This window comes from Emydura macquarii, unplaced genomic scaffold, assembly GCF_026122565.2.
Source record: "Emydura macquarii macquarii isolate MOO-44397 ecotype Brisbane River unplaced genomic scaffold, CSIRO-AGI_Emac_v2 contig_1644, whole genome shotgun sequence".
Taxonomy (NCBI): domain Eukaryota; kingdom Metazoa; phylum Chordata; order Testudines; family Chelidae; genus Emydura; species Emydura macquarii.
This window is the reverse complement of record NW_027131781.1, coordinates 15,299,547-15,323,186: the sequence shown is the minus strand read 5'-3', so window position 1 is coordinate 15,323,186 and position 23,640 is coordinate 15,299,547. Positions and strand designations below refer to the sequence as shown.

Sequence of the window (23,640 nt, the reverse complement as noted above, 5' to 3'; positions counted from 1 at the left end):
GAGCTCTTTTAAAAATAGAAGTCTGGAATTCTTTGATGGATACATGGAATTTTTCCAATCTCAGTAAAATGCAGAGTGCCTAATCCAGCATTAAACATAAACATTACACACACTAAACCTGTCAAAAACAGAATAACTTTAGGTAGAAAACACTGCAAATTAGACCAGTCTGGTGGGGTTTTTTTTATTGAATATACTCCACTCAGCATTAATTCCCAAAAAGCTGGAAAGTGGGGGATGGGTTAGTGATGTACTCTCAGGAGGTTGTGACAAAAGGAACTAGTTAAAAGAATAATTTGCTTCAGGCTTGAAAAAGTCCTAAAAACAAACTTCTACAAATGCAACAACCTTTATAAATTATTAAGCTAACTCCTCTCATCTTCTGACCTTACAATTTTTTTTTCCACAATTAATTCTAGTAAAAATGATTAGGTAGGATTATTTAGTCTTGAGGGAAGATGATTCAGAAATGATTAGATTGATGTATTTAAACTAGATAAGAGCTTTTATAAAATGAAGCCACGTAATCTGATGTCAGTGGACAGACAAACTAGGGGACAGATTTAAGTGAAGGGGGAATGTATGTAAAATAACTAAGTATTATCTTACTGAGTGCAGTGAGTAAGTGGAATCAAACAATAACTATATGGCCTCTAATAAGTGAAAGGGGGTGAATACTTCACCCTTTCTGGGGGACCATGATCATGCTTCTCACTGATCATGCTTCCCCACTGCAACTGACAATGAGTTTTTCTTCCAACTTCTGGCACCAAAACAAAAAGAAAAAAGAAAACAAAACAAAAACAAAAACATTAAATTTTTTTATTTAAAAATTGTGTCTAGACTAGGGATGGTAATGAAACAACCTTTGGCTCATTTCTTGCTTCTGATCCTACAGAACTATACTTTGTAACCACACTATATAGAAAAAAACTGCATTTATTTTTTAATTGGATAAATCCAGGTCTTACAGTATTTTAAAGTTAATTATTCTGTAGAAATAAAGGTATTTTATATAAATAAAATAAACTACTGAACTAGGGCATCTGAAAGTCTCTTTTAGACTTCTCCTAAAATAATTTTGATGCTTTATTCCCTCTCTGTATTTGTTTCTACCGTGGTAACATGAAGTATTAGATTCATTTTAAGAACAGTGCAAACAACCAGAACGTCAAGGGATCCAATGGGAGCAGAGAATATTCAGCACCTTGCAGGATAGAGCCCTGAATGAGTTACTTAAAAGAGATACAAATTGTATCAGTGAGCCAATGATTGCTATGGATAAATCTTCCTTAAGTAAAACAAACTCTTACTATAACAATCAAACAGGGGAGAGAAATACCAAACACAGTTTAAGTTCAATGAGCACAACAAAGGAGCTATGACTAAAATAATATTCGTGGATAGACTTTGAAAAATTCACTATTTGGCAACTGATTTTTATTAGATATATTATTTTTTAAAAAAATCTGTTCTACTCACCAAATCCTCAGTCCCATTGCTCTGCTATGCTGCAGTTGCAAAGCATATTTACCCCTCAAAGAGCCATTTACAGACTGAATTGTTATTTTCCAAGTAAACGGGAAAAGACAAAGGATTTCAAAGATATTTGCCTGGGTGATTTCATCCCATCACTACAGAGCAAGTATAGCATGTACACTACTCTCTGTTCTATAATAGAATAGCATGGAAAACAAGATGTAATTAAAACATTTCCTTTCTCAAACTAGCAAGATCTTATAAAAGAATTAGCAGATAATTCAGGCTTAAGCCTTCTTGCCTTACTCAAGGAAAACTTCTCACTAAAGTCAGTGAAGAATTTTGTCAATGTAAAGCATGCAGGATTAGAGATCCCTGGATGAAAGTTCTCAGTATTATAAGTACCTGCAGTTGCATCTATAAAGGAAGACCCATTGTGCCCACATAGAAGACAACAGAGTTTTGTATATTATAGTATTAGCCTCATGTAAGTCAACCCAAGCAACCCATCTGATCTTTAGTTGTCTCATACCAATAGACTATAAAACCTTTTTAGAAAATAGCATGCCCTTTCTTCCTTCATATCCAAAACAGATGTGTAAAAAAAAAAAAAACCACACACACCATTTACATACTTCAGGCAGGAATTTTGAAAATGAAAAATAAAATAATTCAAAGAAAGTGTTTTTGGGCTATTTATGATGATAGTGTCTTTTAAAGACAGCTTGAGAAATGGATAATTACACAAAGCTCTTTTTTCCTAATCGGAAAAAAATGAAGACAATCTTGATAAACTATCTAGAAATCCTGAGAGTTAAGAATTCTTGCTCCTGTAAGAAGAAAAAACAAAAGCAAGCAGAATTTGAGCCCAGCATAAAGATCTATTAGGAGATTTAGCAATAAACAGAAACTGTTGTTAGACTTTACAATGTGGTATAAATCCAGGCACTGGTTCTCAAGTACTGAATTCAAAGTTTAGGATCAAGCCAAGACTAAAAGCTTTTCAGGATATCCAGTCCCTTAAAAATGTTTGTATAATATTATAGACAGACAAAACAAAAAAACCGTAAATGTTACATGGTTGAGACATTTGCACTTGAGGCTTCAACATCAACAACCTTAACTTAGACACTAACAGCCATCTTCTGTCCACTTACAGGCCAGAGATCCAACCCCAAACTACCTCAGATGCCACATAAAAAACGTAAGTCTGCTTTGTGTTTTGGAATTGCATTATTATTGGCTTTTGACATTACTATGTAAGGCACACTTCTAGGGAAAATTTTCTAGTCTGTATTTTGGAAGGAAGCATGAGATAGGATCTGGAATCAATACATTTGGAGCGGAGGTGTACTTCCAGCATGATCTGGATGGTTTAGACTCAGACCACTATTTGCAGGGGAAACAAAGTACCCTTCAGCATACAATCTCTATAGGGAGAGTGCATGGAGAACAATGGAGTCTCTGTTCCACATCAGGGTGTTGTACTGGGAAGATGGAGAAGGTGAAGCCTCTGGCTCATAAATGAATGTAACATGCAAAGTACTGGCATGTGAACCTTAAGAAGCAAGTGGGGTGGAGAAGTCAGGCCTCTGGCAATTCACCAGCCAGAAACAGCATGGGCAGGGACAGTGCCACTGACTCATACTGGAAGAGGAATAGAAGGCTTTATGATGGAACCTGAATTGCAATTTTCCCAACTGTAGTGTTTTGTTTTATTTTTACCACAACATTCTATTAACTTTTTTAAAAAAAACCAAACCACATACTGCCAAACTTTATCTCAAAATTCATAGTTTTTTCTTAATAGTCACATCACATTCCCATGCCCACCTATCTCAAACAATTTAATCTTAATCTTGCTTGTTAACATTTTTCAGACCTGTCTTTCATGACTAGAGCTAACCCGTTACAGACTCCAGGGGCACAGCCAACAGAAATTAAATTTGTGATAGGTCAAATGTGATTCTCGTGATTTCATAAAACTCCACTGGCAAATCCTCTGGAGCTTGTACCACAATTCAGGCCTCTCTTGGTATGTCTACATTGCAGCTGGGAGCGAGCTTCCTAACCTGGGTAAGCAGACTCTTGCCAGCGGGGCTTGAGCTAGTGCACAGAAACAAGTGTGGACATTATTGCACCAGTGACATGGCTCAGGCTAGCCACCCAAGCTCAGCCCCACTTGGCCCCTTGGGTCCAACTCCAGTGGCTATGAGTCTCCGTCAGTGCAGCAATGGCCACACTATTTTTCATGTGCCATCTCAAGCCCTGCTAGCAAAAGTCTGTCTGCCCAGGCTGGGAGTCTCGCTGCCAGCTGCAGTGTAGACATACCCAAAGAAGTCACAAGCTCCACGGGCACAGACCATTGGGATGAGCTCCTCTAGCATGGTGCTCACAGGATTTATTTACCAGGTTTCTGATACAAGTCACAATAAATCCCTGTTGGAGTATCTGACAGAATTTCCATTATTAAAGGAATCTGAACATGTGTAACTTTAGTTCTTAAAGAGAACTTTTTGTGCACTGGACCAGTATACTAATGCATAAGACCAATTTCAGTTTTACAAAGTAACCAATTTTTTAATAACTACAAGAAAAAAAATAGTTCACTTTCACATAAAAAACCCACACCCACTATTTGTGTGTGTCCCATAAGTCAAAAGTGGTTTGTCTAATTAACCTCCACCTTAAAAATACAAAAGGGCTCACAATTTTTTTTTTTTTTTGGCCAAGCACACAGCAAGAGAAGTTTCAGTCTAACAGGTGTCTTAAGACAGCTAAAAGAAGTCAAAAAGTGTGGCCTAAAATTAAAACTTTCAGTCTCAACTATGGAGTCACTTCTGTGACTCTCAAATATTGTCAAGTCAAATTTATTCTGTGGTCAATTTTTAATGAGATCATTTTTAACATCAAGGTTACAATTTCAAGCACATAACAGGCAGGATATGCAATAATCTTAACTTGCTACTTTGCACACACAGCTCTGAGCAACTCTTTGAGAGGGCAGTCAGGTTGTGCGCGTTCATAGTGAAAAACTGAGCCCCAGAAAACATTAAGGTTATTACATTGGCTAGTAATTCAAGAGAGTCCACGTGCAATGTGGACAAATTAAAATCATTGTGTACTGAGAAAAGTCATTATGGGAAATGGCAGCTTTTGACTTAGTACATCTGCAGGTGCTCTACAAATACTATCCCAGGGATCCACATACCTGCTGGAATATCTGTGAGACGATTCTTGGCTAATGGAGCAGCATAAAAATGGATCCAGGGCCCACACACTACACACAACTTGCCCTAGCACCTTCTAAACAACTTTCAGGAATGGTCTTGGTATACATGGCCCTGCCCCAGTGTGGGGGGATGGACTAGATGACCTTTCAAGGTCCCTTCCAGCCCTACACTTCTATGTGGAACTGGTGAAGATCCTAGTTCCACTGCAAATGGGGCACAGAGTCCCACAGTACATCCATTCCACAGCTGTATACTCCATTCAACAGAATCACTGAGATCCTGGCTGCTTTAGGGATCATCACCAGGCCCTTCACTGATGAATGAATTTTGACCAAACAAAAACCAAGCTAACAATACCCCTATAAAGAAAAAAGTAACATCCACTAGAAGCTAAACAAAGGCAAATTAACATTGGTCTGGCATTACTGCTGCTCATCCACTGCACTAGTGGTCCCAAATGACTAGTCATGACAAGAAATAAGTATTTCCCAGGGTAGGCGGTAAAGGTGGTTTCAATTCCCTTGGTTCTAGGTTACAGGGATCCAGTCGTGCGGATCTTGTTGCAGGGCTTTCCCTGATCTGTGCTTTTTAAGAGTTCTGTATATTTATTGGCTAGACTAACGTTAGCAAGTGCAGTTTCCCCATCTCCCAAACAAACATACCCGAAAGATAACCATCAAATATTTATGTATAAACAAAACCCCAGAAAAAACAGCTACTTTGAGACATCCTTGCTTTCAATGATTTCACCTCAAACTAATTCAATTTTAAAATAAAATTAAGCAAGTTGTTAGTAATAATCACTTTTCATAGTTTGGGGGGAAAAAAACTTCAAAATATTTAGCTGTCAAAAGTATTGAACACAAACCTAAAGAGCCCCATCTGGCAACCAGCATGATTTCAAAATATATTAAATGGTATTTACATAAAAGCGAGGCTGTCGATACAGTATGACAATCACAACTTTCACAGCCATGAGAAACCTTTAACATAAAAGAGAAATTAAAAAAATTAAATTAAAACAGTATCAAGGATCTGGCAAACCACCAAAAAGCCAGGAAATTCTGAGTTAATGCTGACACTCCATTCTTGACTCTGTGCCTAAATATAGTACCATGTAGCATATGGTATGGCAAAAATCATTTACTGCTCAAAGAACTTTGCAATCATGTGATAGACTACAATATGTTGTATGGAAATAGATTCAGACTCACATTATCATTTCCTAGTTTGGCAATATAAGCCAGACCCTGGATGTTATTTTAACATAGTTTGTGAAAACATTATATTACTAATAATATCAATTGACTTCAGTGAGCTACGGATCAGGCCCTTAATGCCCATAGGAAGCCTTTCAAAAGCATAATTATGCTGGTTGTTCATTGTCTACAACTTCCTACAAATATATATTAGAAGTTTTTGGGGGAATCTAATGTCTTAAGGGATCTATAATGGAAGAAAGAGCCTTTCACTTAGCAGTCAGACAATTTGTTTTTTGGCCCAGAGGGGAAGTTACCCAAAAATATAGATGTTTTGTGTCCTACATAAAATTGACAGTCTCAGTCCTGTTTCCAATGGACAGGTGTCCATGTCTCCACTGAGAGTCTTTGCTGGCTTCTCAGCAGTGAGCCAAAGAATTTAACCAAATGGACCTGGAGACCAGTCTAGGAGGTTTATTTTCTGGGGGAAGAGGACTTTAGTCTTCATAGCCGTTAATCTGGCATCTTTCACAGGCACTAAGATAACACAAAATTTTAAGGAAACATAAGACACAAGCCTATCTCAGATCCTCCCATTATAAAGCCTTGTGAGAGCCAAAGACAGGCTAGCAAAGACTACAATTTCTAACAAATCATCCTGTCAGTGTAACAGCATTTGCCCCCTCACATAATGGTGCGGCCCTCCAAACTTGTGGATATCCTGAGATAAGCAGGAAAATTCCACAAATGCCCCCCAGTTACGCCACAGGCTCCTTGTTCCCTATGGCAGCACAGCTTCCAACAGCACCCCGGATGTACCTAATCCAATCCTTCCACAAAGAGAGAATCTGACAGCTTGGAAAGGGCATGTGTATCATTTACTGGATCAGTCCCAGCATTATCTATCATAGGGAAATTCCTGGGGGTTTACAGGAAATATTACCCCTGTGGAGCATTTCCTCTTTCTTGGCTCCACCCCCTTGCGAATCCGGTACACCACCTAACACTGCAGAGCTGCAGACAGCAAGACAGCTCAACCCCTTCTCCCTCTGGCAGACGTTTAGCCAAGAGCAGGTTTTCTGCCACTTTGATCATTTCCTGTGGCAAAAAGTGAAGGGGATGGTATGACCCATCCTTTCCCCCCACCCTAGTTTTGCAAAATAGCAAGGATAGCCTTAAATAGTCAACATATTTACTTTTCAGTTACACTCTTGCTGCTTAGTTTACAGGTTCTCCTACAGTTTTTAGAAACAAGCAAATAGCTTCTAAATGCTTTCAGTTACTTTACTCAAATTGCATTATAATGGAAACAAACAAGGTAATTGCCAACCTACAGACAAAATGAAAGTAAGAGCTTTTTCCCAGTTAAAAACCCCTATATTTTTAAAAATAAATTTAATCCTCATTTGGTGGGGATAGTGTTATTTTTGGCTAACAACATGCCTTGCACAATATGCTTAGAAAAAATCAATTAACCCTTTTACTCAATGTACTAGTAAAATAATGTTACAAATTGGACATAACCTGCCTGAAAAATTGTTTGCTGCTGTCAAATAATATTAAGGCCCTGATCCAGCAAACACACACATCTGACTTGATACGGAAATCAACAGCACTACTTGCTTGCATAGAGCTAAGCCTGTAAGTCAGCATTTGGACCACTGGGGCCTAAAGTACAAAGTACAAAATCAGGTAATAACCAAAGACCCTCTATAATGGCTTTCTACCTACAAAGGCAGGGGGGGGGGGAACCACCCTCACCACACAGACATACACACACCCCTATAGAAATACTTCCTTCTATGACTCATTTTCTCTGACTTGGAAAATCCAAAATGTATCAAGATAAATATATTGCTGGAATACTCTTCCTATACCAAATTTTAATATTCCATGATAATTATCACAATAATGTTTGTTTTGTTTTTTATAAATGAGACTAAAGCTTTTTTTAAAAAAATTATTCTAATGCTTTGTAATTAAACCATGCTTTTGGCAGATGAAAATAACTGCCATGGTATGTGTGTATATTTTTTGGTTAGTCATGACTCAGAAAATAATATTTTTGTGTATTATCAGTTCATATCAAGAATCTCCCCCTCCCCCAATTTTTTTACATTCCAAAGTACATGAATACATTTTCAAGGATATACTCTGAACTCAATCCATAGGCATACAGTTCCCTTTGTCACCAGGGGAACGATGGAATGAAATCAGTACATGACCTACCTTGAGTATTTTAAGGGGAGTTTAAATAATTAGTTTTAAAATTTAGGGTAAATTACTTTTGCGAAGTTACTGATTACTTTTCCTTGGGTGGCGTGAATTAAATGAAACCCGGGAATAAAATCTGAGAAATATAGTGGTCAAGGTCATGATCTTAATGAGTGGAGATTTAAAAAAAAGTGTAATCTAGAGCAGCTAATTTTACGTCAGTGCTTCTAGAAAAACTAAATTCTGAAGTAAATTACATGTGTACATAACACAGACTGGGGAAAAACCTGTGGTATTCAAAAGTAATCTCCTAAACCACTTAAAAAAAAAATCTTACCACAACAAAAATCAACACTATTGTGATTAATAATATATTGCCTTTCATATTCAGAGGTAATCAGAAGGCTCTGCTGTGTCCCATATAACCTCACTAACAACCTATAAAGGCACCAAATGAGTCTAATTATAACATCAATGCCAATAATTATTATGTACAAATATCAAAAGACACAGGACATTACTTTTCTGTCGGTTACACTACAGATCTGCCCTTCAGAATCCTTTGCCTTTATATCTGGAAGCAAGCCTGATAAATTTAAGTCATACGAAATTAAAATAAATTAGAGCTACATGATACCACCTAGATACATGCACAGAGGGGACCCTGTGAAAGATGTCTCGGGGGGCGGCGGGAAGGGGAGATGAGGAGGCGGTAGCTGCCTTCATAGCACTATTCCCATAGATCCTACATGCGTGTCTCACTGGGTCAAGGATCTGTGCTAAAAAAAGGGGTAGAGCCCAATCCTCATCTCCTATCCATCCCCATGAATGGACTTATCTTTTCCACTGAACCATCCCTCCTCTCTCCCCATGGCCCTAAGGGAAGCTGTAATCAGGGGGAGGCTCTGGTAGCTTGGCTTTAATGGAGACAGGCTAGTAGGAAGGAGGGGCTCTACGAATCACTGACAGTGTAGTGGCACAGGAACTCCATCTGGATGGCCATGGCCTGTTGTGGGTTACCCATGGCCTCCAAAACTATTCCTGAGGAAGACAAACCCTGCCATCCTGCTGGGAATGTGCATTTGGGGAATCTCTGCAGGAATCCTCATGGAGATTCCTTCCAATGGAGATTCCTCCTGTGGGAGAGGATTATCTGAGACAAAGTTAGAAAGCTACACCTGAAGAAATTGGGTCAGATTGCATTACGAGGGTTTATACAAGAGTTGTGCAGATGCAGTCACCTACATTTGTGTTGCATAAATGACACAGAATAAAGGAGGGGTCTACTACATCTGAGGTAACTTGGCAGGCATTAAAGGCATTAAAACTCAGGGGCTACTCATTCAAAAATAAAAATTCTAGCCACAGCGTTTGCTGAACTCAAAGAAGTTTCAATGAGGAAAAAACCCTAATTTGAGGATCCACTGAATTTCAGTAAGGAAAAAACTGAAGCAAACATCCTTCCAAACCCAGTTAAATGCTGTACAAACAGATACTAATATCTCATCTAAAAAGAAGTGCGAACTGTTAGGGCCTATTGAATCAAGTGATCTTTTTCTCCTGTTTGAAGGTTGGAAAATAAAAGCACCATATCTGCCACCAGCATTTACTTTAAACAGTGCTGTAACAGGAAGATGCTTCAAATTTCTAAGACTGTTTATATTCTAAAGCAGACAACAGCTTTACTTTTTATTAAACAAACTCTCTGACAGTAGTCAAAAACATGGTAGTAAATATTTTTAAGGCACGGTTTTAGACAATTACTGTAAAATTCCATAGTACTCTTTATAGGCCAAGTCTAACTTCCACTGAAGTCAATGGGAGCTGGACCAGGCCCTCCTAGGGGTCTCTGAGTCAGCAAACTTTTAATTGTACTTGCAATATCAAACTTGTTATACTTGACCTATGCTGAAGAATTACAAATGCAAATCTTTGTGGGATCACAGGGCCCAATCCTGCAAACCTTTATGCACGAAAGTAGGCCCAATAGAATCAATGGTACTTCACATGCAGGTAAGACTTTGCAGGAATAAGTCTTCCTACCATAACTCACTGGCTCGACACGTTAGGTTCCATAATACCAACAAAAGCTAAATTACAGAGTAAAACTTCTCAAAGATTACATGAAACTTACTTAACTTGACAATATAGATTTGCAAACCTTCCCTGTCCCACCCAGAACAAACAATCATCACTCCTTTACAAGTTTGTGATCGCTATACATAGTACTGTCCAGTTTTTTAAAAAATAATTAAATTAAATGGATTATCCTAGGGGGAGGAATGGGAGTGGATAAAACAGGAAGAAAAGAATGGTAGAATAAAATAATTGAATCTAAGTCTGCATGCTGCCCTGTCTAAATTGCAGTTGCATTTACACCACCCATTCCCTGGGGAAAGTGACATACAATGCAAACAGGCCTAGGTGTTCAATTATTCAGATTTTAAGAGATTCACAGAAAGACATATGAGAAACATAACATTTTAATAGATGAAATAAATACTCCAGTACATGCAAGATAAAAACTGACATTGGAAAAAAAAATTAAAAATAATTTGTTATAGTGTAATTTTCTGTTTGTTTGTTTAAACACTCACAGTAGCTTTTCCCCCAGTTTGGAAATCAACACATGGAAAACATAATCACAACCTCCACTCCTTTACACCAAATGCACTTCTCTAGCCTAACACTTGATTCAAAATAAATCATATTTCCCCTCCCCCTCCCCTAGATCCCCCAAAAAGAGTAGCTATATCCATTATCTAGGTGGTGTTGGTTTGTTTTTTTTATGCGTGAAAACTGAGGTAACTTCTTCTTCCTGCACAACTGAACAGTAGAATATAGAAGGGAAATTTCGGAAGACAAGACAAGACAAACTTTAGAAACCGCACCCAGCGCGATTAAAGCTTTTGAGATTCCCCCACCTCCTCAGATATAAATGTTTTTGTATTACCATTTGTTTGTGTGTAGACCTTATTGATGAATGGAAAATGATTTGTGAATAATTACTCAATTACAAAAATGCCAAAACTGGCCATTAATTATTTTGACCACCTCTTCTTGTTATATATAGTTAAAGTATGTTGCTGCGTTTCCTCACCACATAAAATCAAAGGATTGGGCACATCTAAGCAAATTCTTTGGTATACAAAAACCAGGGGGTGGGGAGGTGGGATATTATTTTCCTTTAGTAATGACTGAGATCTAAACAGGGGTGGGGGTTAATTCACAGAATTGGAGTTCACTGGCGGTAAAGTCCTGGGTGAAGATCTTTCTCTTAGTGCCTGAGATAGCAGGTTGCAACCGTCTGAGACGGCGCAAGCCGAGTTCCTCAACCTTTCCCTGTAATCTGTCATTTTGGTGCTACTTTCTGGGTGTTGGGCTATATCCCTGAGGCATTGGGTAAGGAGCACACAAGCAGATACCACGCTCATGGCCCCTCCTAGAATGGCAGTTTGCACAGCTTTGCCCTCTGGATTGATGGTGGCAGCTTTACCCAAAAACTGGGGCTCAGTGGCAAAGCCCACCAGAGCATAGACAGATTGCACCAAGGGTCCGCTGAACAAGACGCACCGGTTCCTAGTCAGCTCACTGGGTGAAGTCTTGACCTCCTTGACACATGCCAGGAGGGCAGAGGCGCTGGTGCTCATGCACTTGACACTGAGTTTGAACTGCTCCTTGGCAAACCTATCCTTGGATTTCTCACTGGCCAAGACACACGCATCTGTCAGGAATTTCAAGTTCTTGGACATGTTCTGGGAAACCTCCAGCAGGAGCTGAGGGCTCATGTCTGCCAAAGGGGTATTCTTCAAGATCCCACAGCCATGCTCCACCTCGTGCCTGCATCTGGTCACCTTGTAGCGATCCACCAAGCCCGGCAGTGCAGGCTGAGCCCCTGGGGTCTCCACAGCAGCCAGGTAGGCAGCATGGGCAGAGCACTCGGTCAGGGAGACCACCAAGTCCCCCATCTCCACCAGGCTGTCCCCCACTTCCACAAAGCGCCCCATGTTGAGCTGGCTCTGGACATCGTGGGTCAGGATGGAGAGCCCCTTGGTCCTGGCAATGATTGTGTCCCTGCACTTCTCGAAGGACTCCCCGAAGACAGAGAGGCTCTCAGTGTTCACCGGCCTGGTCTCGCTGGACAGCAGGAGCAGATCCGCCACCAGTTGCATCTTGATCTTGCAGTGGTCGCAGATAGAGACGAGTTTCTTCCTCTGCAGCGAGCTGCTGCTGGGGACGGCGCTGCTGGACACCTCGCTAGTGGACTTGCCAGAGCCACCGCTAGCCATAGCGCCGGGGGGGCACTCGCATGCCTCTTGCGACCCCACTGCCACCGCCTCTGCCGCCGCCGCCCGAGCAGTCCCGACTGAGCCCGGCAGGATCTCTCTGCCTTTCCCGCACCATCATTCCATTAATCTCCGCGAGTAAAAAAAAAGCCTCCGGGCGCCGGAGCTGCTGCTGCTGCTGGGAGTGGGTGGGTGGCAAAATCCTCCGAGTCTTTAGCCTCTCCCCTTTGCAACGCCCTGGCTCTGGCTAGACCTCCGGGCCAGCGGCGGGCTGCTGCTCTGGGGGAGCCACCGGGTCCCTTCCCCGCATGATCGATTTTTTATCCGGCGCGCTGATTTTTGCCGTAGATGTCGGTTTGCTTCCCAGCAGCTGGATTTTGTGGTGTGTGCCAAATTCCCTTTTTCAAAGTGAATAAATTACTGGTGCAAAACAGTTTAAATTAATTAGGAAGGGGGGGGAAGGGAAGCAAACTTGTTACCGTTTAACTCCTTCCAAAAAAAATTCCCACCGCTCCGAAAGGAGGCGACTGCGAACCATGTGCTCCTCCTCCTCCTCCTTCGCATGCCCCCGAGAAGTCAGGCGTCGCCCGCCGCAGGCAGCAGCGGCAGCCCCGCATCTCCTGCTATCAGGAAGCACAGCAGAGGGTGTGGCCCGGTCGCTCTGCAAAAAGCCCTGGAGGAGCTGGGCACAGACTTCGTGTTTGCGCTGCCGCCCGGGATCTCCAACTGTTTGCACGCACGCCACCTCGGGGCAAGGGGGCGGCGGCGGCGGCGGCGGCGGGGGGGGGGGGGGGCAAAAAAGAGCCACCGGATCCGGCTGCTGCTGGCGGGATGGGAGGGCGCCTCACTCCTTCCTTCCTGGATCAGGCATCCAGCCGCCCCGAGCTCGCTCCCGGCCGCCGGGCTCCATCCCCTCCTCCTCTCCGAGGGCCCTTCGGACGCGGGCGCATCCGAGCCGACTTCGCCCGGCTCCTCGGTGGCCTCTGCACGAACTTAGACTCGCCCCGCAAACAAGGGTGGTGGCTCCGGGCTGCAGCAGCGGCAGATGCTGCCACCCGCTCGGCCTCGCTCCCCTCCTGCCATTTTCCTGGCTGAATCCCCAACTTCCAGGGAGAGGGGAACAAACCTGCCGCCTCCTCGCCTTCGATTCCTCTGCCCGGGCCCGCCAAGCAACTACCACTGGGAAGAGGCGGCTGCGGCAGATCTGCCAGCCAGACGCTGCATGGCTAAGGGAGGCTGCTGCCGCTGCTTGCTTTTCGCCCCCACTCCTCCCCGTTGCCTTTGCCGTAACCTCACACAAGCCTATAGAAAGCTTGTCTGCGGTGTCACCGCCCTTCGTTCAAATCCTGCCCTCCCCCTTTCCGCACTCTCCACGCCTGCTGCTTGACTCTCCTCCCAGGGAAAGGGGGCAGCAGCAGAGCCTGGCTGCGGCCGGCCCCATGATCCCATTCATCCGCCGCCTGCCTGCCTGGCTGCTGCCCTGGCGCGCTCTGCACGGCAATGGCTCTAGCAGCGGCTGCTTTTAACATCTTATTCCCCCTCCCCCCGCCTTTGGTCTTGCCTGGGTCTTTTTTTTTTTTTGGTGCAAACTGAACCCGGGGCAGTCCATCGGGAGCTTTTCTGATTACTAGGGAAGGCGGTTAAAAAGAGATGATGAGTGTTTTTATCTAGGAGGCAATCTCAAATAAACGCAGGCGGCAGGCGATTCGAGGGAGGGCAGAACGCAAGTGAAAATAAAATAATGCACCAGGAAAGGGGCTTGCCTCATCATATGAGATCAGCCTGGATGGATTGGCTTGTGGTTCCTCACTGGCCAATGAGATGAAAGCACATAACATGCAATGCAGTCACATTAGTTAGAGATGGAAAAGATAGTGTGGTGAAAAAGCTAGTTAATAGCAAAAACCTTCACTCACCCGCAGCAAAGTGACCAGTTCTGATACTGCTGTCTCACGTGGACGTATCAAAGGCTCTGACCCTGCTACGGGTAGAATGCCCTTGTCGCAGATTTCCATGTTGGAGTGATTAATTCTATCATCTGCAACTACTGCCACTCCGAGTAGGATTTTTTTTAGTGGAAGTTTGATATACTTAGTGAATTACCAGCATTATCACAACTTGTGCTATATTATACAATGAAGTAACATACTTCATGCAAGCGTGGTCTAAAGGTTAATAGTATCAGATTTGCAATATAGAATGTAATTCATGAATTAGTAAATTGCAATAGAAGAATCTTGTTCATAGTTCAGTTTATATTGTAATAATGTATTGAAAACTTTTCACTGTGTTAGATTGTTGTAATGGGTGGGGACCCTGTCAGGTCAGTTTAGGACCCAAACCTAGTTTTTATAAAATACAGGTTTTGTAAAACCAAATATCAATAGAAGAAAATAGATTGTAATTATAATACCAAATATTATTTTCCGTTCATATCTAAGCTTCCTCTTGCATTGTTTACAGTGGCCTTGTGGATTGGCCTAGGGACAAGTCTGAATCCTATTTTGGTCCCATGTGAAAATGAATTTTGGTGTTCTCCTTACAGTTGTGCTCATCACATTTTAAAGATCTGTTGATATTTGTCAGAATTTTTTCACTGGAGGAGGCAGGATCATGACTGATGATTTTAAGGGGTTTTCAGAGGGCTGTGAGAAATAAAACTCTTTCCATTCCAGGACTTATCAAGGGCAGTATAAAAAAATTCCTAACAAAACATCCCATCCAAGTTTTGGAGGCAATAGAGATAAAGCCTTAAATAAGAATCAAATTAAAATACTTTGCATGATGGAACAAAATACAACTGTTTGTCATATTTCATGGGACATGTCATGGGACATTTCCAAAGAAAATTTATGTTTTGATAAAGTGGTGGTGAATGATGCAAAATATTTGAAGTCCATAAGTCTGATTCTCAGCTATTAAATCATTTTTATACTAGTGTAATTCTGTTGAAGTGAATGGATTTCCATCAGCATAAAACTGGTGTAATGCAGTGGAGAATCAGGCCCAGTGCATGACCACATCTTATGTTTTTTATATATTTTGCTGGGGCTGTTAACTCAGTAAAGCAAGGGTTAAACAGTAATTTTAATCTTTTGACTTCTTTCATATCACTTAGACTTTCCTATAAGTCAAACTCCTTGTTATATATGTGTATCATTTATTTTGCAGTGTAATGCATGCTACCAGATACATAAGTCTAACTAAATACATAGGGCCTGATTCTCATTTACACTAAAGTCCTTCACATTCATACTGTCAGAGTGGTGTGGGCTTGGTTTAAAGGCAAATCAGGCCCGTGTTGTACAACTGCACTCTTGATCCAGCAGTTTTTACCAACTGCCAGTTTCTGCTTTTTGAAAAGCTCTATAAAGTTGATTTCAAAATAGTCTGAAGAATAAAAATCAAAGGCCAGATTCTAAATTACTTAATATTTTCAAATATTTCCAGCAATGCTCTTAAAGGAAAACCAGATATTTTATGTACCAAGATGGACACCTATTATGTAAATATTAACTTAGGTACCTGTTGAGGATGGCCAAGTTTGAAGAAGGCTTTGAAAGCTCATATTGGAAGATGTTTAGTTTGCACTGGCAGGAAGAGGTACTTGATCATCTATTAGATCATTTCCATCTCTAGACTCCGTGGCCGTGATTCTCCATTATATTAAGTCTGCTTTGTGCTATTCCTCCTGGGCCAAAGCAGACAGATCCTTGGGTTGGGCAGAGTCTCTATAGCAACTCCCATACCACCTTTCCTCCCAGTTGCCAGCGCAAGGAACGTGGCTGATCTTTATAATCCTTGCAATTCCTAGCTGCTGGAATGGCCCATAGGACTGTTAGCAGCCGGCATGATTAAAGCAGACTACTTTTAGGCTCCTCTAAATTGCCCCGGAAGATTGGCCCAATTGCTCACTAGCCTCAGGATCAGTGAAGAGCAAAAATGGTAAATGTTGCCCTTGAATGTGTTGTTGATACACTGTCTCCAAATCACTGTCTTTCCTTTACAGGTATTTTTTCTCCCTAGTGACACTTGGTGTTCTGTACCTCTGCTCATGAAATGTATAACCATGACCTAACCATCTCATTTAGTTTATTGCTAATCATAGAGCTGGGAGAATTTGTTTAGTGTGTCTTCTAATTTCTATACTAGTCACCTTCACTGTTTAAAGGGCATGCATAAGTGTCTTGAGGCATCAGCTATTGAATCCTTTTTATTAATGTTCTGCATCAGTGCCTCTGTAAGCGCCATGCATTCTGCACAACAAGACGGATAAAGCGCAAGCATTATAGACACAGATTTCGATTGATCGTGCAACAGATTTATTTACTCAAATTTTCAGCATGCCCCACTGGCCTTTTTGACTCACCTGATCATCTTTATCTGAGAGTGATTTAGCAGGGTGGACATTATTCTGAAAGCAAGTGTGTTAGCAGGATGCACGTAGTTGGGGCGGGGGGGGGGGGGAGGGAAGAGTTGTTGTAGGTGGTGGAAGGATGGGGGAAGGGTGCATACTGTGTTTTGGTGTGTCCAGAATATGGTAGTGCTTCATTCCCTCTATGCACCCTCTCTTCATAGTGACAGTGGTGGATATTATAGCAGTTTTAAGGAAGGTCATAATTTGAGTCTAAACAATGTCTTTTAAAATAAAGTTAAAACAGATTCTCAGCAAGTATCAATAGTAACCTTAGTGGAGCTACACCATTTTACACTAGCTGAAGAGCTGGTCCTTACATTTTTAGGATCCAATAGATATATCTGCATTGTTTAAGACGAAACTTTTAAATTATTCAACAGTGTCTTTATGGGCTCTTTGGAAAAACCTCTCTTCAAAAGAGAGCCTCTGCAGATCTGCTGGGCTCCATAGATGCAGAGTTCAAAGAGTAACTGTAGGACTTTTTTTAGTAGTCTTACAAACTGATAATCAGAGATACCATACCTCCTATTTTGTGCTTCATAGCCTGATATCAGACATGGAAATCGGGGCAGTGCTTGACCTTCAGGAGATTCCACTGAACATGTCTGAGGCTCAGACATCTCTCAAGGCTAACAATTGCTTGCATTGCTATATACGAGGGGATTAAAAATGCTTTTATATATGGATTAGCAGTATGTGGAAGGCTGACTCACTTGTATGAGCTCTTCTCTTTGGCCATTTTCATGTTTCCCTTGCCTTGTACTTAATACAACAACAAAAATGAAAGGCTTCAGACAACTGGATGGAGTTTTGTTTCCTGAATCTCCCCATTACGGTTTAAAGTTAATTTCTCCAGATCAGCTTGGGCTTCCATATTACAGAAACTTGAACTTTTTTATTGTTTAATAGAAATTTTGTGAAAGAAAGATTGATTTGTCAGTGTGACAGATATGGAGAAACTATTTAATAATCTAAGAATACTGAGATATAACAATTAAAGTGAGGGGAAGTTATTGTGCATTAGGTTATAAGACTTTCCTGATTGAAAACACTCATCTAGTTTAATAGTGGCTATTGGGAAGAACAAACAGGAAGGCAACACAATGGCTCCCCATATAAGTAACCTCTGACGAAACACTTGAGGCAGCAATTACATGACAATGGTACCAGGATCCAGATTGAAATTACACCTGTTTTGCCAGACTAGGAACTAGAGATCAAAATGACATTAAACAGTTAAAAAGCCCTCTTCAGAAGGGAAATACAAGCATGTGTGTAGACTGATTTCTTGTTTTAAGATCTGTTTTCTCTTAAATGCTTTGATTCTAAATAACTAATATTTTGTTTTAAGGAAGCTGTCTGATCACTGGTTACCACTGTCATTGCTCCCTGAGGGAACACAATGGCAGGGTCAGAGCACAAGTCAGGCATACTGAGGTAATCACAATTGATACACCAGGGATTGCAACCCAAGGCCTGGTTTGAGAACGTGAGAATCATGTGATCCCATCCCAAGAGAAGTGATGGCCCAAGTCCTGAGACCTTGATGAGGGTGCATTCAAAGAGACCAAGAGGAGTCAGAGATGCAGCTAAACTGGTAACTAGTCAGCAAAATACAAATAACACAAATGTATATCTTTACACAGGTTTTATTTTTTCATATTTTAAAATAATGACTTCAGTTTTTGGCATAGTAGCAGTTTTCTTTTTTTAAAAAAGCCTGATTTTTCACATTTTGAGCAACTTTAGTTTCACACTATATAATCAATAGTACTATCTGTGACATAAGTATAATACAATTAAAGAAAAATACCAGCATCTTAAACATCACAGTTATGTTTGAAACATTGTTTAGCTCCTCTTGCTCTACATGACATTTAAGATTACTTTAACTGAAAGAGATCAGAAGAATTTTTCCTTCATTTTGTGCTCTTTGTTTGTTTGACATGACTTTGTGTGTAGTTGTTTTCACTGTTTCCCCTGTATAGTCAGTTTCCCCCTACTCGGTGTGGGTCTTTCACACAGCAACAGAGAAGAGAAAAGACATTTAATTAAAAAGAAAATGTAGCTATAAAACGGCTCTGCCACTCTTTGGAAGACTGCAGCATACGTTTTTTATGCTGGCCCAATCTGAGAGCTCTAATAGCCTCCACCTCACATTTCCATCTTCCCTCCCCTACAAGTCATTTCATGAGTCTAGCACCTAGGAGAAGGGAGAGGTTAAAGTGATTCCTTGTGGCCTCTCTCCCCTCTTTGCACACCCAAACAGGGCCAGACACAATCTCGCAGACACAGATTGGTTTGAAATTCCAAAGTACTTTATAGAGCAGCAGTTGTGAATACCAGATTGATAAGAATGGTCCAGCATAAACAGGAATCCCAGACCTTCCCTTAAACCCTTAGGTCTGTTTTTGTTAAGATCAAAAATATGCCATAGAAAATGTGCAGAGGCCCACCCTTCCTGAATTGCACTTTTGGTAAATGTGTTGTGTCCTGCAGCTGTAGAGCTCTGAAAAGTTGTTGGGTTTTTTTAATGTATATTATCAGACTGCTTTAATAGGTGTTTGCACAGGATAATTGCAGGGATTCCCCAATCCTATAATCTCCCCACGTTTTGTGTGTATGCTCTATAAGGAGAGCTGCTAATATTTAGAGGCACCTAAGTCTGGCATCTTAACATTGAGTAGTAACTTACTCTGCAAGTAGGCCTACTAAAATCAATGGGACTACTTGCAAAGTGAGGTACTACTTCCTCTGAGTAAGGGTGCCAGAACTTGGACTGTAAATAACCTAAAACCAAACTGAGACTCTAAAAGTAATTTAACTTGGAATGGGAAATTAGATTACAAATGGAGTCACTAAGGGAGATGCATGATCCTTATCCAACATTCATTTCCCCTAATTCTGTCCTAACATGCTAATCTGAATCTATGTGATCAATATGTAGGTTTAATCAGTGAAATTTTGCAATTCAGTTAAAAGCAAATTTTACAGTGAGACTAATGTTAACATGGATATTCTACAGTATTGCAGAGATTAAAGATAACAATGTTTAGCTCTACTGTAGCTGATTGAATAGTGCAGCACTCAGACAGAATTTATATCCAGGGAATTTGTGCCAATTAGTCAAATCAACGGATGCCAGTGACAAAATTGGCACAGCACTTCCCCTAAAAAGCTCAATTTATTCAATCGGGAAGCAGTTAATTCATAGAGTTGTTATACACATAAAATAAATTAGCTGTGGTACACAACATATCTGTTCTCTAAACCAATCTACTTAGTAAGTGCTCTCACTTCACAAGTGGAATGGATTCCAGGATTTTGAAGTGAACTGAGGTCATGTCTACATTACAAACTTTTGCCGCCACTTTATGTCGGCATAAGGCCACCACAGTTAGTTTATTGCTTGTGCATACTTGGCTCATTATGTTGGTGTTGTGCATATTCACCAGGATTGCTTTTGCTGATGCACAGTGCAATGCACCATGGGTAGGTATCCCAGTTTGCAATTTGCCACTGTCCAGCACACTGTCTTTTGGGAAGTTTTGGCAATGCATGGTGGGGCAGAAACGAGTTGTCCAGGGTTGACTCGGAGCAAAGAGTTAACTTCCCATCAAGCAACTTTCTTCATCCAATATCCAATAATTTTTAAAAAATCCCACAAACCCACATGTCCCTTCTTGCTGTCCATCATCCCTGACAGATACATGGAGAACCTGCACAGCTTTGCACTATTATCATAAGCATTACAAGCACAGGAAGCATGATCTTCTAGCATTTGCAGAGCCACAAGAAGAACCAAATTAGTGAAGAACACAAAGATTTTGTGGAGGACAAATTGCTGTGGGACATAGCAAAAACCAATTCAAGGTTGTTGATGGCATTCATCGAGCAGCTGCAGATGGTGGAGTGCTGCTTCTGGGCCTGAGAAATGAGCACTGACTGATGAGATTGCATTGTAATGCAGGTTTGAGCTGACAAACAGTGGCTGCAAAACTTTCGGATGCACAAGGCCACATTCCTGGATCTATGTGCCAAGCTCACCCCAGCCCTCCAGTGCAGGGACACCAGAATGAGAGCTGATCAGATAGTGGAGAAATGAGTGGTGACTGCCCTGTGGAAACTTGTAATTTCACATTGCTTCCAGTCAGTGGGACATCATTTTGGAGTTGGAAAATTCACTGGGGGGGAGGAGGGGGTGGAGGCATTAATAGTCTCTTGTGATGCAGAACTGTGACTCTTGGCAATGTGCAAGACATAGTGGATGGATTTGCACAGGGTTCCTGAACTGCAGTGTTGCAATAGACAGCTCACATACCCTTATTGTGGCACCAGACCAGCTTGCCACAGAGTACATCAACAGAAAGGGCTATTTTTCTATGGTTATGCAAGCGTTGGTGGATCGCTGAGGATGCTTCACTGACATCAGTGTTGGCTGGTCAGGGAAGGTGCATGATGCTCGCATCTTTAAGAAATCAGGACTGTTCAGAAAGCTGGGATTTTCTGTCCCAATCAGTGGATTACCATTGGCAATGTTGAAATGCCGGTAGTGATCCTGGGGGTCCTAGCCTATCCCTTGCTCCTCTGGCTCATAAAGCCGTATACCTGCCACCGAAACAGCACCAAAGAAAGATTTAACTACCAGCTCAGCAAGTGCAGAACGACAGTAGATTGTATGGTAGGTAGAATGAAGGGACACTGGCATTGTTTATTCACAAAACTGGATATCAGTGAAAAAAATATCCCAATGGTTATAGCTGCCTGCTGTGTCCTGCACAATATCTGTGAAGCAAAAGGGGAAAACTTGCTGCTGGGGTGGAGAGCAAAGATGGAGCAGGTATCTGCTGAGTTTGAACAGTGTGACACAAGGACTATTAGAAAAGCTCAGTGCAGAGATATGCAGTGCTACAAAGGAGCACTTTAACAGTGAGCCACAGTAATATGTTATAGTGGACTGTGATCTACCTGGACCTGCAGTTTAGAGGCCTATTAGGAATTGTGTGGTGCTTGGTGAACATCTATGAATATAACACTATACATGCATCTATTAATTTTGTGGTGCTCACTGTACATTTATGATTACAGTTTGTCACTGATCTGATCAATTATGTTGCACTGTACAATAACATGTAAATAGGTGCTTTCAGTACCACCAGGCATTCTGTAGCACATGCTATTAACTAATAAAGACACATTGTTTTCCAAAATATAGAAGTTTATTCAGTAACAAAATCATTGCAAAAAAAAATTCTGTGCAAGTTAAAAGCAAATTAAAAACTTAATAAACTTAACATTAAAAACTTAATAAATTAATGGAACAGAACTTAACATGGAGGAACATCCATCTTGGATACACCTACAGCAACCATGGCTCCCGCAGGTTAGTGTATGTGAAGCTGTGATTGTACTTACTGTCTTCCAGTATGGAATGGTAGGGGTAGGGATGCAGCTCCTGATACGACATGGAATATTAAGGGAGAAGTAGGCAGACGCTAAAACTGAGTTCTCCATAGACTGCAAAGAGGGACTATAGGTTCACAAGAGTCTGTGTGTTTGCTGCTGGAAAAGCCCCATTAAGTCTCAGTGAATCTTCCTCTTCTTTTCCTACTCGAACACCTGGGCCTCTCTCCTATCCACAATTTCTTTCTCCGGTTTGCAGCATTCATCCTCCAAGCCCTCTGCTCATGGTCTGATGCAGCAATGGCTTTTAGGATCTCACTGAAAATGTCATCCAAAGTCCTCTTTCTCCTCATGTGGCTCAGGCTTCCGCAGATGTGGAGAAGGAACCCCTCAAGGCCGCTTCCTCTAAAGTGTTAAACAAGACATGCCTACTGACACTTGTACAGCACCATTCACAGCATAGCCATTGTGAGTATTGCCCACCAAGGATGAGGGAAATGAGGAGGGAATTGTTCAATTGCATGAAACTATGAGTATAGGGATAATGGCACTGAATACTAGCACCATTTTCCACAGTTGGTGGTGATTTTAGCTGATATCTCACTTCTGAGGGTAACCAAGGCATGGAGAGCCCCAAAACTGCCCATGTCGCTTCTTTGCATATGGGAAAGAATTTGAGCTGACAAAAATATAGATACCAATTTAAATCAAGTAAAACACAGTTTGGGATTATTAAGGGAAAAATTTAAGAACATTCTGACTCCTCCCAAAGATCCACTTCCTAGCCTTCCCCAGTTGATAATTTTGCTTTACATGAACAGATGGGGTAGATTTACAATGCTAATAACTTTCTACCATAGCTTTACGTTAATTGTAAACTTAACCTGTTGCACATGTTGTCTGGTATGACCGCAACTGGACAGGTCTTTACATCATTGGATACAACATTGAATATTCAGTTGGGGAGATGGAATGCCTTATTTTCCCTGTGGTCTGCAGAGAAAATGTGTAGGCACTTGACTGTATGTGAAAGTTCTTAAAAAAGCCTTTTCAAGTAATGTAAATATTATTATACACATATTAAACTGTGCATAAATTTAAAAGTGCTCTTTGTAAATCCATGTGATCTGCTGAACATAACAAATTAACTAAATAAAAGTAACTTACCCCTGAGTCAAAATAAATGAAGTTAGAAGTTAACCAATTTTTTCTCTTTAATAAAATCCAATAATAAATTTAATTTAAATAATTTAATCTTTAATAAAAGCAACATTAACTGTGGCAATCTGATATACCAGACCAGATATTAGTCACTTAGTGGCAAATCCTTGAACAAATATGTTAATTAATAATTTATGGAACAGCTTTGTGAACTGGCAGCTAATTAAAACACTGATTTTGTTACTATT

General features: G+C 41.1%; 1 protein-coding gene across 1 annotated transcript; it reads right to left on the bottom strand.

The window, feature by feature from the left end:
* Positions 1-10,590: 10,590 nt before the first annotated feature.
* Positions 10,591-13,652, bottom strand: TLNRD1 (talin rod domain containing 1). Its single transcript, XM_067555717.1, has one exon. It carries the CDS (start codon positions 12,412-12,414, stop codon positions 11,347-11,349), a length of 1,068 nt encoding a protein of 355 aa, XP_067411818.1. The 5' UTR covers positions 12,415-13,652; the 3' UTR covers positions 10,591-11,346.
* Positions 13,653-23,640: the final 9,988 nt, after the last annotated feature.

Excerpts from the sequence above, each read along its gene's own strand:
- TLNRD1 (XM_067555717.1), bottom strand. The coding sequence starts at position 12,414 with ATGGCTAGCGGTGGCTCTGGCAAGTCCACTAGCGAGGTGTCCAGCAGC.